The 14,908-nt window shown below is 46.8% G+C and overlaps 1 protein-coding gene across 1 annotated transcript in view; it reads left to right on the top strand.

Annotated features, from left to right (window-relative positions):
• Window positions 1-11,363: 11,363 nt before the first annotated feature.
• The window catches only part of LOC145350496 (immunoglobulin superfamily member 3-like), a 30,258-nt gene continuing 26,713 nt past the window's right edge, over window positions 11,364-14,908 (top strand). The window contains exons 1-2 of the mRNA XM_080199695.1: window positions 11,364-11,448; window positions 13,034-13,378. Of these exons, the coding sequence (XP_080055821.1) occupies window positions 11,364-11,448; window positions 13,034-13,378 (430 nt within the window). The remainder of the gene's footprint in view (window positions 11,449-13,033; window positions 13,379-14,908) is intronic.

Genomic DNA, 14,908 nt, shown 5'->3' with positions numbered 1-14,908 from the left:
AGAGAAAGTGTGATCGCTCTGGTTCCTATGTTTCTTGTTCTTCTTCATATCTTCAGATGTTATCTGATAAACTGACCAATAATGGGGAACTGGCACTGAGTATATAATTAGTTTCATTCTAATTTAAACCTCTCACTTTGAAAAGTTCCACCCAGGAAGGGGAGCAGCCATTGGCTCATTGCCTTCCTCTTTATCTAAATTTTAACTTCATTCGCTGGTGAAGAAAAGGATATTAAACCAGCTGCAGTTGCTGGGACACTTTGTGTTTCAATGTGTTTACTGGACATATAATAAACGGTGTGGAGAAACAGGATTGTCACTCTGTCGAGATGATCAGTAAAACTCTTTTTGTTCTGACTCTGTCCCTCTGTGTTTCTGGGGGTAAGTACAAGTTATGGTTCGGTTTGGAGAAGTTTCACTTGTGATGAAAAGAACTCTCCCTGGTTTGTGCTGCTGTGTGTGTCAGCTCCTGTATTGTGTGTGGGTTCTGCAGTTAGAACATTCAGAACTGGAAATTTATCATTGTATTGAGATGGTTTAGTGTATCTGACACAGAATTACACAGGCTGGGAACACGGGTCACAGAACTGAGTATTCCACCATTCTTTCCAGTTTAATGGGACAATGGGTTTGACTGACAGTCTGTACATTAAGTGGGTGTATTTGTGGGCACTGCGAGGCAGCAGTGTTAACCACTGTGCCACCGTGCCCCCCCACCACGAGCAACACTACCCCACCTCCTGTTTCTGCTTTTCCTGAACTTCCTAAATGTTGACTATCCTTGAATATTCAATCTCCAGCCTTGGTCCCCCAGCTGCCGTGTCTCCGTAATGCCTATTAGATCATTCCTGTTTGCTTCTATTTGTGTCATCAATTCATCTATTTATTGGGAATGCTGTGAGCATTCACAGTGTTTTTCATTCTGTATTTTGAACATTATTGGGGATTTTGACTCGATTTGATTCAGGCCTTTGTTTCTGCAGCCTTCGATTATTGCTTTTCAAATTCCCATTCCAAGCTTTTTCTCCCATCTGAATTCCCAGCCAGGATTACTCAGGCTGCCGCCTTATTGGCTGATGTTACCTACATTAAAACTTCAAAAGAAGGTCATTGTCTAGAAAGCACCTTGAGATGATGAGTAGGTGTGAGGAGTGCTGGATGATTACAAGTCTTTCTTGCTTTTACTGTCAGATTATTAATGAATTCTGGCTCATTACAAAATCAAATATGTCCCTTAATGTGTCTGAAACATCTTCAGAAACTGTTCAATCCACAGCAATTCCTGGCTATGAACTCACACAGCGACATGGAACGTTGTTACTGATAGAGATAAGAAGCTCGCAACAGCCTCAGTAAATTCCCAGACAGAGGTTTCAGATCAGATGGGAAATGAGAGTATAACTAGGACACAGCAACAAGTCACATCCTGACATCAAATCCACAAAATCACCAGTTACACCTGAACCTCAACACCATGACAAGTGAATTGCAGGTTGTAATGTCTAAGGTGTCTTTCCCTCACCATTCAGTGATAATACCACAGCATCATGTTCAATCCTTCTTCCTTTGTCTGGGGAACTTCACTGTGTCTCTAACCAGCTCATTCTCTGTTGCCCCCAGGACTGCTCTGACCAAGATCTTGTTTTGTGTCAATAGGTCTGATTGTTGCCCCAGTCCCTGTTCTTGTGTTCCACTCTACTTTCTCAAAGATTTTGAGTTATCCCGGAATATTTTCCTTTCCTGTTGCTGCTACGGTGGCACAGAGGTTCGCACTGCTGCCTCACAGTGTCAGGGACCCGGGTTCGTTTCTGGCATTGGGTAACTGTGTGGAGTTTCCATGTCCTACCACTTTTTTGTGGTTTTCCTTCGAGTGCTCTGGTTTACTCACACACTCCAAAGATATTTAGTTTAAAATGATTGGTTAAATTGCCCCTTACGGTCCAAAGATGACCCGGTTAGGTGGATTGGAAATGGTAAATCTGTGGTTTGATGGGGATAGGATCGTGTATGATGCTCTTTTGGAGATTCTGTACAATCTCGATGGGCCAAACAGCTTCTTCTGTAGTGATTCTGAGAATCTATTCTATACTGCTGTGCTAATTCACTTTGTGTTCCACACTGCTTCTCTTTATTCTGCTCTTTTGTTTCCTGGTTTCAGATTTCTGAATCTATTTTGGTGAAGTGCTGCCTCATTGATTTCCTGTCAGTTTGGGTCTATCTGCTCCATCTTGTCTTAGTTTCACTTTTAATGACAGGATTTGGATTTCCCTCTCAGCAAACCTTCACTGCTGCCTGAAACTCTCTTCCCATTTTCTGTCTGTGTGTTTGAATTGCTGAAGCTCTGCTGCATTCTGTCCCAGGCTTCTTCTCTTCAGTTCAGTGGGTGCAAGAGTCTACCGACTGAGACTATCTAGAGTTGAGTTTTCACTGCTGCAAACCTCTCCATTTACAGCTCCAGCTGTCCAGCTTGGTTTCCCTATTCTCCGTAGCAGCTGAGTTTTGGGGAATGTGTGTTTTTCTTTTATTCCAGGTGGGAATTGCTAGAAGACCAGCATTTATTGTCTATCCCTAATTGCCTTTAGGATGGTGGTGGTGAGCTATGGAGCTAGACAAATAATATGGATACAAGAGCATCTTAGGGAACAGATCTTCTGCACGGAATAACTCACCATCTGACTCCCCAAAGCCTGTCCACCAAGGCACAGGTCAGGAGTGTGATGGAATATTCTCCACTTGCCTGGAAGATGCAGCTCCAATAACACTCAAGAAGCTCAACACCATCCAGGGCAAATTAGCCTGTTTGATTGGCACCCCATCCACCACCTTCAACATTCACTCCCTCCACCAATGGACACACAGTGACAGCCGTGTGTACCATCTACAAGATGCACTGCAGCAACTCACCAAGGCTCCTTTGACAGCACCTTCCAAACACGATTTGATTTGATTTGTTATTGCCACATGTATTAGTCTTCAATGAAAAGTATTGTTTCTTGTGCGCTGTGCAGACAGAGCATACCATTATAGAGAAGGAAAGAAGAGAGTGCAGAATGAAGTGTTACATCAGATCTAGGATGCAGAGAAAGATCAACTTAATATGAGTATTTCCATGCAAAACCACTCCCACCTGATCTCCTTCCTAACAGCACTCTGGGTGTCCCTACCCCAGAAGGAATGCAGCGGTTCAAGAATGCAACCAGACGCCACCTTCTGAAGGGCAATTGGGAATGGGAAATAAAGTTGGCCGAGATATCGATATTTACATTAATTTTATTCTATTGTTGTTTTCTATATTTCTCACATCTGTGATGATAGTGTGCCTTTTAAAAATGTATTTTAATCATGTTTCTGGTTATCCTATTATACAAAGGATATTATTAAACTAGAAAGAGTTCAGAAAAGATTTACTTGGATACGACTGGGACTTGAGTTATAAGGAGAGGCCGGACAGACTGGGACTTCTTTCTCTGGAGTGTAACAGGCTGAAGGGGTGATCTTATAGAGGTCTATAAAATAATGAGGGGCACAGATCAGCTAGTTAGACAATATCTTTTCCCAAAGGTAGAGGAGATTAAAACTAGAGGGCATAGGTTTAAGGTGAAAGGGGAGAGATACAAAAGTATCCAGAGGGGTAATTTTTTCACACAGAGGGTGGTGAGTGTTTGGAACAAGCTGCCAGAAGCAGCAGTAGAGGCGAGTACAATGTTGTCTTTTGAAAAGCGCACACCCCCAACCTACCTCGATCGCTGCTCTCCCTCCACCATCCTTCTGACCTGCACTCATTGGACAGCCTGCAGCACCTTCCTGGCCTTCCGCTGGCGTCTGCTGGAGGAGGGGGTCAGGCTCAGATGGATCTTTGGTTGGGTGGGAGTGGAGATTATCCAAAGTCCATCATCCCCCCAATCATCAATCACCACCCCCCCAACCAGAGATCCATCTGAGCAGCCCCCAGCCCCGCACCCCCCGCATCCCCCACCCCACAACACCAGCAGACCAGGAAAGCCAGGAAGGTGCTGCAGGATTTCCAATGAGGTCAGAAGGATGGGGGAGGGAGAGCAGCGATCGAGGCAGGTTGGGGGTGAGCTCTTCCGAGGGGGACCCGCCTCCTGGGGGGTTCTGACTATGAGGGGGTGGGGGCCTGCCTCCTCGTTGGGGTGGGAGGTGGTGGGTGGTGTTGGGGGGGTCCAACCGTGGTAGCGGGGGAGGCTGCCTCCCGGGGGGGTCCGAACGCACGGGGGGGGTGTGCTCTGCAAAGGGGGCCCTGCCTTCCAGGGGGGTTGGATCACGGGGGTGAGGCAGATCTGCCGGGGGGGTTCGCGGGGGGTCTGTGAAGGGTGTTGGAGGAGGATGGGCTTCGGAGGTTCCCCTGCAGAACAGGAATCCGCTTCGGATTTTTATTCTGCAGGTTGGTAATGGCACGGATCCGGAACGGACCCAAAGACGGGAAAGTGGGATTTGGCGGGAGAGTTCGGCGCGCGGCTCATTAAGTCGTTCTAAATGCATGCTAATGTCGGGCCGCCTGATTGGTGCGCGGACCGGATCCACGCCCAAATCCGGTGTCGGTAAAGGTGCGATCTGCTCGGATTCGGATGCAGATCGCGTTACAGCCCCAACCCCAAATTTACCGCCATTTCACACCCGTTTTTGGTAAAATCAGGCCCTTAATGTCAAACTCTCCCATGTTCTGATCACTGTTTGCTAAATGTCCCCTTCCAGTCAGATTCTGAATTAAACCTGTCTGATTATTCATTACTAAATCCACACAAACCCCACCCAGACTGACTGGGTGCTGGGAACACAAACTATTGCCGGGACATTGAGTACAAGGGTCAGGGGGTCATAAGAGAAAAGGACAAAGAAAATTCCAGCACAGGAACAGGCCCTTCGGCCCCTCCAAGCCTGCACCGACCATGCTGCCCGACTTAACTAAAACCCTCTACTCTTCAGGGACCATATCCCTCTATTCCCATCCTATTCATGTACTTGTCAAGACTCCCCTTAAAAGTCACTACCGTATCCTCTTCCACTACCTCCCCTCGGCAACAAGTTCCAGGCACCCACCACTCTCTGTGTAAAAAATCTGCCTCTTACATCTCCTTTAAACCTTATCCCCCACACCTTAAACCTGTGCCCTCGAGTAATTGACTCTTCCACCCTGGGAAAAAGCTTCTGACTATCCACTCTGTCCATGCCCCTCATAATCTTGTGGACTTCTATCAGGTCTCCCTCAACCTCCATCGCTCCAGTGAGGACAAATCAAGTTTTTACAACTTCTCCTCATAGCTAATGCCCTCCATATCAGGCAACATCCTGGTAAATCTTTTCTGTACCCTCTCCAAAATCTCCACATCCTTCCAGTAGTGTGGGAGCCAGTATTGAACACAATATTCCAAATGTGACCTAATCTAGGTTCTATAAAGCTGCAACATGACTTGCCAATTTTTAAACTCAGTACCCCGGCAGATGAAGGCAAGCATGCCGTCTGCCTTCTTGACAACCTTCCCCACTTACATTGTCACTTTCAGTGACCTGTGTACCTGTATATCCAGACCCCTCTGCCTATCAACACTCTTATGTGTTCTGCCATTTACTTTATAGGGTCTGCATCTGACATGTTGCAGTTTCTAAAGCTTTGGTTAGGCCAAACTTAGAGACTTGCTTTCAGTTCTTTTTGCCACATTACAGGAAGGATGTGGTTGCTTTGGAGAGGATGCAGAAGAGGTTTACCAGGATGCTGCCTGGATTAGAGGCAATGAGCTATAAGGAGAGGCTGGACAAACTAGGCTTGTTTTCTATGGAGCGACGGAGGCTGAGGGGAGACCTGATAGAAGTCTATAAAATGATGAGAGGTATAGATAGGGTTGACAGTCAGAATCCTTTTCCCAGAGTAGGAATGTCTAATATGAGGGGACACGCACTTAATGTGAGAGAGAGAAAGTTCAAAGGAGATGTGAGGGGTGAGTTTTTTCCACAGAGGGTGGTAGGTGTCTGGAACACGCTGCCAGGGATGGGAGTGGAAACAGAGACGATGGGGAGGTTGAAGGGGCTTTTAGATAAGCACATGAATCTGCAAGGAATAGTGAGATATGGAGCAAGGACAGGCAGAAGGCATGAGTTTAATTTGGCCTCATGTTCGGCACAGGATCCTGAGTTGGTTTCTGGTCTACACATTACAGGAAGGATGTCGTGTGTGGAACCCTGGGAATGTGTTGCTATGTTAAGGGTGCTACACAAATGCAAGACATTGTCGTTCATCGGAGGCCTGTTTCCATGCTGTAAATCTCAATGACTCTACGTCTCTAACACCTTCTTTAGACTTTAACACTCCCATTAACACTCCCTTTCTCTTATATTCCTGATATCTTTGTCAATCTCTCCTTAGCTCTGACCTATCGCTGACCTTCTATTCTGCTCCACCTCCTCCACCCCCCTCTCCAACTCTCTCCTTCATCACATTTCTATCCTTCAGTTCTGTAGAAGAGTCACACAGACTCGAAACATTAACTCTGTTTCTCTCTCCACAGACGCTGCCAGACCTGCTGAGTTTATCCAGTACTTTCTGTTTTAATTAGAAATTACAATTTGTTTTGCATGAACATTGAGAGTTTTATGGTGAACATTACTGATACTAGCTTTGTGTTCCATTTTTATTGAATAAAAACAGAAACGGGATTGAATTCCTGAGTTGTGTTGTGGATTTTCACTGACGGATATTTCCTGATGTCGTGTGTGGAACCCTGGGAATGTGTTGCTAAGTTAAGGGTGCTACACAAATGCAGGGTGTTGTTATTCTTCAGTGTTTGCACCAATCCGGATATCAGCTTTTGCATTTTGACCTTCCATGGTGTGAAATGTGGGGTGAGTGACGATAGCGGCTGATAAATGGACAAACAAAAATAAGGTGTTGGAGCTGTGGTTTGTGTGTTCTCTCACTCTTTTCAACTCACTAATAAAACCAATCTTCAACTAAATATCCAATTCACTGATCATTGCAATCTGCCTCTCTGGAATCCAGCTGATTCACTGAAAAGTTTTTAAAATGCCTAATGGCAACCTGTGAATGTTTAAGATGGTAAAGCAATCAAATCCCAGACAACTCGAAATAGCTGCACATTCATGTGTTCTGGGCAACTCCTTCACTTCAGCAGAAATGACAAATGGTGTGAGTTTTCAGTCTGAGAGAGGCTGCTGCCCCTGATAAGCGGAGATGCTGTCAGTGATAAGTCTGCATTTCTCTAACGCCACATTCTGCCTGTAAACTGTTAAGCCCCAAGGCTGTGCACAGTGATATTTTTCAGTGTTACTGCATCAGCCTGGACTTATTCTTAATAATATTGAGTTCAGGGTGAAGCAGATTACAGGTGTATTTGCTGTATAGAAACGTGTGTATTTTATGGACATTCAGCCCCATTACACTGTTGCAGCATTCCCATTGGATCCTGATTGGCCGATATCTGAAATCTATTCAACTTAAAGAATGGTTTGGGTTCCGGTATAATTCCTAAAATCTGTCAGTAATTTCTAAAGGAGCTTTCAGACACTTAGTGGGCCAGCCTTTGCCTCTCCATTTGGAGCCACTGTTCTGCTCAATCACACCTTCAGCCCCACCTTTGAGGCCATTGTCATCAGTAAAATCCTCTCTCTCCCCATGGTTATTCCCCTTGGGATGAACCCACCTCACTCCCTTCAATCCAAGGCTCACAGACAGCAACGGCTACAACTGGTTTCACCAATCATTGGCATCATTGGATGGGCCACTCAGGCACCATCAGGCCCTGCTATCCCCTCCCAAAACCATTCACTACTCCAGCATCATCCTGGAATGCAAAGGAAGCTCTTTCCATCTTTTCTCCATTCACAAACATCCCCTTACATCCCTCTCCTGTCAACCCACTGGCTCACGTCAAGACTCTCTCGGGGTTCAGTTGGGGTCTGTAGTTTCCGTGTGTCTCCCCCTGTTTCTCTCCCCTCCCCCCAGGGTGGGTCCTACATTGCAGAGTATTGTGAATGATCCCAGCATCACCAGCAGTGGCAATGCTCCTATAGTTGAGCTTTAAGTGGTACTAAATACTCTGGATGTCAGGCTCCAGCTGATGTGAGGAGCCAATGAACAGCGCAGTTAGAGCAGGCTGACCACAGAAACCACGGCAATGAGCAGCCAGCAAAAGTGAATGTTCTGCTTCCATCGCGGTGAATGGGTGTGGGTTAAACACACGCTGCTGTTCCAGCCGGGGGAAGCGGGGTGGGGGGTGGAGTGTTGATTGGTGGGGGACAGGGGGTTTCAATCAGCCCCCATGTTGTCTTTTTCTTTTCCTCTAACACTTTCCCCAGTATCGAGTTTCTGGCAATTTGTCCTCATTTCTCTTTCTTTGCTTTGATGTAAATTTAGTTTATTTTCTCTCCTGTGGACAATCCTGCGAGGATTTTCTATGTTTAAGGGGCTATATAAATGCTGGATGTTGTTATTACCAAGGGACAGAAGATTTGGTTTCGGTGATTTTCAATAAATGTTCCAACTATCTACATTTCTGTAGCTATTGTCTCCCTCACTGTGTGAACTCTTCATCTTAAACCAGTTTATTGTGCGGAGCTTCACTCAACAAATGATAAACGTCACTTATAACAGTTCCACCCAGGAAGGGGAGTAGCCATTGGCTCAATGTCACCGCTTCCTCTTTATCGATTCTTTAACTTCATTCGCTGGTGAAGAAAAGGATATGAAACCAGCTGCAGTTGCTGGGACACTTTGTGTTTCAATGTGTTTATTGGACATACAATAAACGGTGTGGAGAAACAGGATTGTCACTCTGTCGAGATGATCAGTAAAACTCTTTTTGTTCTGACTCTGTCCCTCTGTGTTTCTGGGGGTAAGTACAAGTTATGGTTTGGTTTGGAGAAGTTTCACTTGTGATTAAAATAACTCTCCCTGGTTTGTGCTGCTGTGTGTGTCAGCTCCTGTATTGTGTGTGGATTCTACAGTTAGAACATTCAGAACTGGAGATGAGTCTTACAGGAGAATTTATCATTGTATTGAGATAGTTTAGTGTATCTGACACAGAATTACACAGGCTGGGAACACGGGTCACAGAACTGAGTGTTCCACCATTCTTTCTAGTTTAATGGGACAATGGGTTTGACTGACAGTCTGTACATTAAGTGGGTGTATTTGTGGGCACTGCGAGGCAACCACTGTGCCACCGTGCCCCCCCCCCCCCCCCCCCCCGCCGCCCCCCACCACTCAGAACACTACCCCACCTCCTCTTTCTCTTTTACGTGAACTTCCTAAATGTTGACTGTCCTTGAATATTCAGTACACAGCATTGGTCACCCAGCACCCTTGTCTGTGTGGAACGGGAAGAAATGGCAGAGGTGCTTAATGAGTACTTTGCCTCAGTATTCACGGTGGAAGCTGATCTGGGAGATTTTGCTACGGATTTGCAGCAGATGGAAAAGATTGAGTTTGTGGATATTAAGGTGGAGGATGTGTTAGAACTTTTGAATTCTATCAAGTTAGATAAGTCGCTGGGACCAGATGGGATATACCCCAGGATACTGTGGGAGGCGAGGGAAGTGATTGCAGAGCCCCTGGCGATGATCTTTGCGTTGTCAATGGAGACGGGAGAGGTTCCGGAAGATTGGAGGATTGCGGATGTAGTCCCTATTTTCAAGAAAGGGAACAGAGATAGCCCGGGAAATTATCGACCGGTGAGTCTGACCTCAGTGGTTGGTCAGCTGATGGAGAGGCTTCTGAGGGACAAGATTTACGAGCACTTGGAGAGGTTTGACATGATCAGGAATAGTCAGCATGGTTTTGTCAAGGGCAGGTCGTGCCTTACGAGCCTAGTTGAGTTCTTCGATAATGTGACTGAACACATTGACGAAGGAAGTGCCGTGGACGAGGTGTGCATGGACTTCAGCAAGGCGTTTGATAAGGTCCCCCATGCAAGACTTCTTGAGAAGGTGAGAGGGCATGGGATCCAAGGGCCTTTGGCCTTGTGGATCCAGAACTGGCTTGCCTGCAGAAGGCAGAGAGTGGTTGTGGATGGGTCTTTTTCTGCATGGAGGTCAGTCACCAGTGGAGTGCCCCAGGGATCTGTTCTAGGACCCTTGCTGTTTGTCATTTTCATAAATGACCTGGATGAGGAAGTGGAGGGATGGGTTAGTAAGTTCGCTGATGACACGAAGGTCGGTGGTGTTGTGGATGGTCTGGAAGGATGGCAAAAGTTGCAGCAGGACATAAATAGGATGCAGGACTGGGCGGAGAAGTGGCAGATGGACTTCAACGCGGACAAATGCGTAGTCGTCCATTTTGGCAGAACCAACGGGATGAACGAGTACACTATCAAGGGCAGGAGTCTTAGTAGTGTTGAAGAGCAGAAGGATCTTGGGGTCCGGGTCCACAGGACTCTTAAATCGGCCTTGCAGGTGGAGGAGGTGGTCAAGAAGGCGTATGGTGTACTGGCCTTCATTAATCGAGGGATTGAGTTTAGGAGTCGGGAGGTAATGCTGCAACGTTATAAGACCCTTGTCAGGCCTCATTTGGAGTATTGTGCGCAGTTCTGGTCGCCTCACTATAGGAAAGACGTAGAAGCTATTGAAAGGGTACAGAGGAGATTTACAAGGATGTTGCCTGGACTGGGAGGCATGCCTTATGAAGTTAGGTTGAGGGAGCTGGGTCTCTTTTCCCTGGAGAGACGAAGGTTGAGAGGCGACCTGATAGAGGTTTATAAAATGTTGAGAGGAATGGATAGGGTGGATTCTCAGAGGCTATTTCCCCGGGTTGAAATGGTCGCTACGAGAGGACACAGATTTAAGGTGCGGGGAGGAAAGTACAGAAGTGATGTTAGGGATAAGTTTTTCACTCAGAGGGTGGTGAGTGAGTGGAATCGGCTGCCGTCAGTGGTGGTGGAGGCGAACTCGCTGGGGTCTTTTAAAAGACTTCTGGATGAGTATATGGGGTTTTATGGGATTGGGGGTTATAGATAGGTGTTGATATGATCGGTGCAACTCGTGGGCCGAAGGGCCTGTTTGTGCTGTAGTGTTCTATGTTCTATGTTCTAACTGTGTGGAGATTGCACATTCTCCCCATGTCTGCATGGGTTTGCTCCGGGTGCTCCGGTTTTCTCTCACAGTCCAAAGATGTGCGGGTTAGGTGGATTGGCCGTGGGAAATTTCCCCTTAGTGTCAGTACGATGAGCAGGGCAAATCTGTGTGGTAACAGGGAGCGGGAGCGACCTGGGAAAGATAGGGAGATGGTTTTAGTGGATGATCCAATGACCAGCATAACCCGGAGCCCAGGTATCACTGAGCGATTCCAGCCTTCCAGACACACCTCCAATAACAGCTTCATTCTGACAATCACCATGGTGCAGCCCAGTGACACTGCCGTCTATTACTGCTCAATGGGGGCATCGGAGTCGGGGAAAGGAAGCCGGCTGAATGTAACCAGTAAGTAGAGTTTTATTCCAATAATCCACAGCAATAACCTCTTCCAGATGAGTTAGTTGGAGATGAGTTTGTGATGATGTGTGGGGTTTGGGGTTACCATGGGAACAGGGAGAGGCTGAGATTGGGAAGTGTAATAGGAGCTGTTCCCCATTCAGACACACATCACTCTACACTGATCCTGCTCTCCCAGCTCATATCCTTATCCCAGATATTTTCACTCATTTCCTCACACAAATAACAAAGAACAAAATCAGCCCGGGAAACAGGCCCTTCGGCCCAACGAGCCCGCGCTGCCATCTCAACACCACCAGTCCCCCTCTCCCCCCACGACCCCTGTCTAATGTTTTATGGCCATCCAGATTGAGGGGAAACTAATTTTGGGACAATTTATTCCTGCCAATCAGCCTAACAGCCCGTCTTTGGGGTGTGGGAGGAAACCCGAGCACCCGGAGAAAACCCACGCAAGCACGGGGAGAATGCGCAAACTCCCACAGACACCGGCCCAAATCCATGTGTCTGCACAGCAAACAGCGATAGTCACTGAGCTGTCGTCTTGCCCAGTATCTGGTCCAGTTTAGGCACACACTAACGACATGAAGCACTAGGCCAATCTCGAACAACCAAGACCAGCCCCAGTACGACCCATCGCGTGTATGCCCCTCGTTGGACACGAGGTGGACCGACTTAAAACCTGTGAATGAAAAGAGAAAAAACATTATTATCATACTATACCCATTTACATTACCAGGGATGCCCCAATGCTAATGAACCTTATTTAAAACTATCTCCTATATCCACCCATCTCCAACCCACTCATGTGCCTGTCTAAGTTACTCTGAAACAACTCTAGCGTGTTTGCCTCCACCACCTTACTTGGCAGAGCATTCCATACCCTCACTACCCTCTGTGTGAAAAACCTCCCTCTAATATCTGTGTTGTACCTCTCCCCCCTCACCTTAAGTCCATGGCCCCTTGTCCTACGTGCCTCTGTCATAGGAAATAGCTTACCTCTATTTACTCTATCTATACCCTTCATAATCTTATATACCTCTATTAGATCCCCCCTCAGTCGCCGTCTTTCAAGGGAAAAGAGCCCCAGTTTCTTCAGTCTTTCCTCATACCCCAGTCCTTCCATACCAGGTAACATCCTGGTAAACCTCCTCTGCACTCTCTCCAGAGTCTCCACGTCCTTCCGGTAGTAAGGCGACCAGAACTGGACGCAGTACTCCAAATGCAGCCTAACCAACGTTCTGTACAACTGCAACATTAGACTCCAGCTCTTATATTCTATACCCCTTCCTATAAAGGCTAACATACCAATGTGTTGTGTTTGCTGTGAATCAGTAATGAGCCACACCAGTCTTACAACCTGTTACACAAAAACATCAGGAGAACAGAGACTGTCTCACTTTAACACAGAAACTCTACTGCCTGGACTGTCCCTTTAATTACTCACGGGAATTTGAAAACTTCAGCTCTGAATTTAACTCACTGATTTCTGCCACTTGCTGATTTCTGCCACTCACTGATTTCTGTCTCTCACTGATTTCTGTCACTCACTGATTTGTTTTTCCTCTGTTTAAAGGTGTGAATGTTCCAGTCCTTATCCAGACTCCGAGTGTGGAACGTGTCACAGAGGGTCAGACTGCACGGTTACAGTGCACCGTGAGGAACGCCGCAGTGTCACGCACTGATGTTCACTGGTACCGGGAGCTACCTGGGAAAGATAGGGAGAGAGTTTTAACACAGGATACAGGGAATAACATACACCGGAGCCCAGGTTTCACTGAGCGATTCCAGCCTTCCAGACACACCTCCAATAACAGCTTCATTCTGACAATCACCATGGTGCAGCCCAGTGACACTGCCGTCTATTACTGCTCAGTGTGGGGAGATATCAGTGGCAATGGGACACAGCTGAATGTAACCAGTAAGTCCAGTTTACATAACAATCTCCTGAAGTCATCTCCACTTATAACTGTGTGGGAAGTGAGTATGTGAGAAATATCACAAACTCCTGGGGTAAAGGGAACACATTAGAAAAATAGACTGGGTGATCTCATGCACTTTTATCAAAGAATAAAAATTGTGCATCGCTCCTGATTTCTCAGTCTTCAATTCTTTGACATTTTCTGTGTTTCTCTGTTTCTGTTTGTTTCTAATCTTTCTCCCTCTCCTTTGTTTACTCAGCTTTTTGTCAGAGTGCTGTCTCCAGCTGTTTCTGTTTTATATTCATTCTTGGTGGGCATTACTGGTTAGGGTCCATCCCTAGTTACCCTTCAGAAGGTGGTGATGAAACAACCTCTTGATCTGTTGCAGCCCATGTGGTGTAGGTACATCCACAGTGCTGTCAGGATTGGAAATTCCAGGATTCTGACCCAGCGACAGTGAAGGAACGGTGATATATTTCCAAGTCAGGATGGTGAGTGACTGGGAGAGAAGCCTCCAGGTGGTGATGTTCCCCATGTGCCTGCTGCCCTAGTCCTTTTAGAGTCAAAGTCATCAAGTTATAGAGTCACAGAGAGCAGAAATGGTAGAGGTTATGGGTTGAGAAGGTTCTGTTAAAGGAGCCTTGGTGAGTTCCTGCAGTGCATCTTGTAGATGGTACACACGGCTGTCACTGTGTGTCCATGGTGGTGGGAGTGAATGTTTAATGTGATGGGTGGTGTCCCAATCAAACACATTGGCTTTGTTCTGGATGGGGTCAAGCTTCTTGAGTGTTATTGGAGCTGCACTCATCCAGGCAAGTGGAGAGTATTCCATTACATTCCTGACTTGTACCTTGTAGGTGGTGGACAGGCTTTGGGGAGTCAGGAGGTGAGTTCCCCTCTGCAGGATTCCCAGTCTCTGACCTGCTCTTGTAACCATAGCTTTTACAGGGCTAGTCCAGTTCAGTTTCTGGTCAATGGTAACCCCCAGGATGTTGACAGTGGGGGATTCAGTGATGGAAATGCCATTGAATGTGAAGGGGCGATGGTTAGATCCTGTGTTGTTGGAGATGTTCATTGCCTGGCACTTGTGTGGGGAAATGTTACCTTCCACATATCAGCCCAAGTCTGAATGTTGTCCAGGTCTTGCTGTGTGCAGGAACAGGCTGCTTCAGTAATGGAGGAGTAATGAATGGTCCAATCATGAATGAACATCCCCACTCCTGACCTTATGATGGAGGGAAGGTGATTGATGAAGCAGCTGAAGATGGTTGGGCCGAGGACACTACCCTGAGGAACTCCTGCAGTGATGTCCTGGAGCTGAGATAATTGACCTCCAACCATCTTCCTTTGTGCCGGGTATGACTGTGGGTGGAGAGGAAAAGGTGAGGAAAGCAGTGAGCAGGGTGGGATTCAGGGAATTAGATGTTTCTGGGAATATGATGTAGGACATGAGAAATGAGCAGGGAAGAACTGAAGGCTGCGATCAGGGAGGAGGAATGGGTGAGGTTTTGAGCTTGGCACACTGCTGG

The sequence above is a fragment of the Carcharhinus amblyrhynchos genome, chromosome 12 (assembly GCF_965287045.1).
Source record: "Carcharhinus amblyrhynchos chromosome 12, sCarAmb.v2.hapA, whole genome shotgun sequence".
In the NCBI taxonomy this organism is placed as follows: Eukaryota; Metazoa; Chordata; class Chondrichthyes; order Carcharhiniformes; family Carcharhinidae; genus Carcharhinus; species Carcharhinus amblyrhynchos.
The sequence above is the reverse complement of the archived record's forward strand: the minus strand, read 5'-3'. Positions and strand labels throughout refer to the sequence as shown.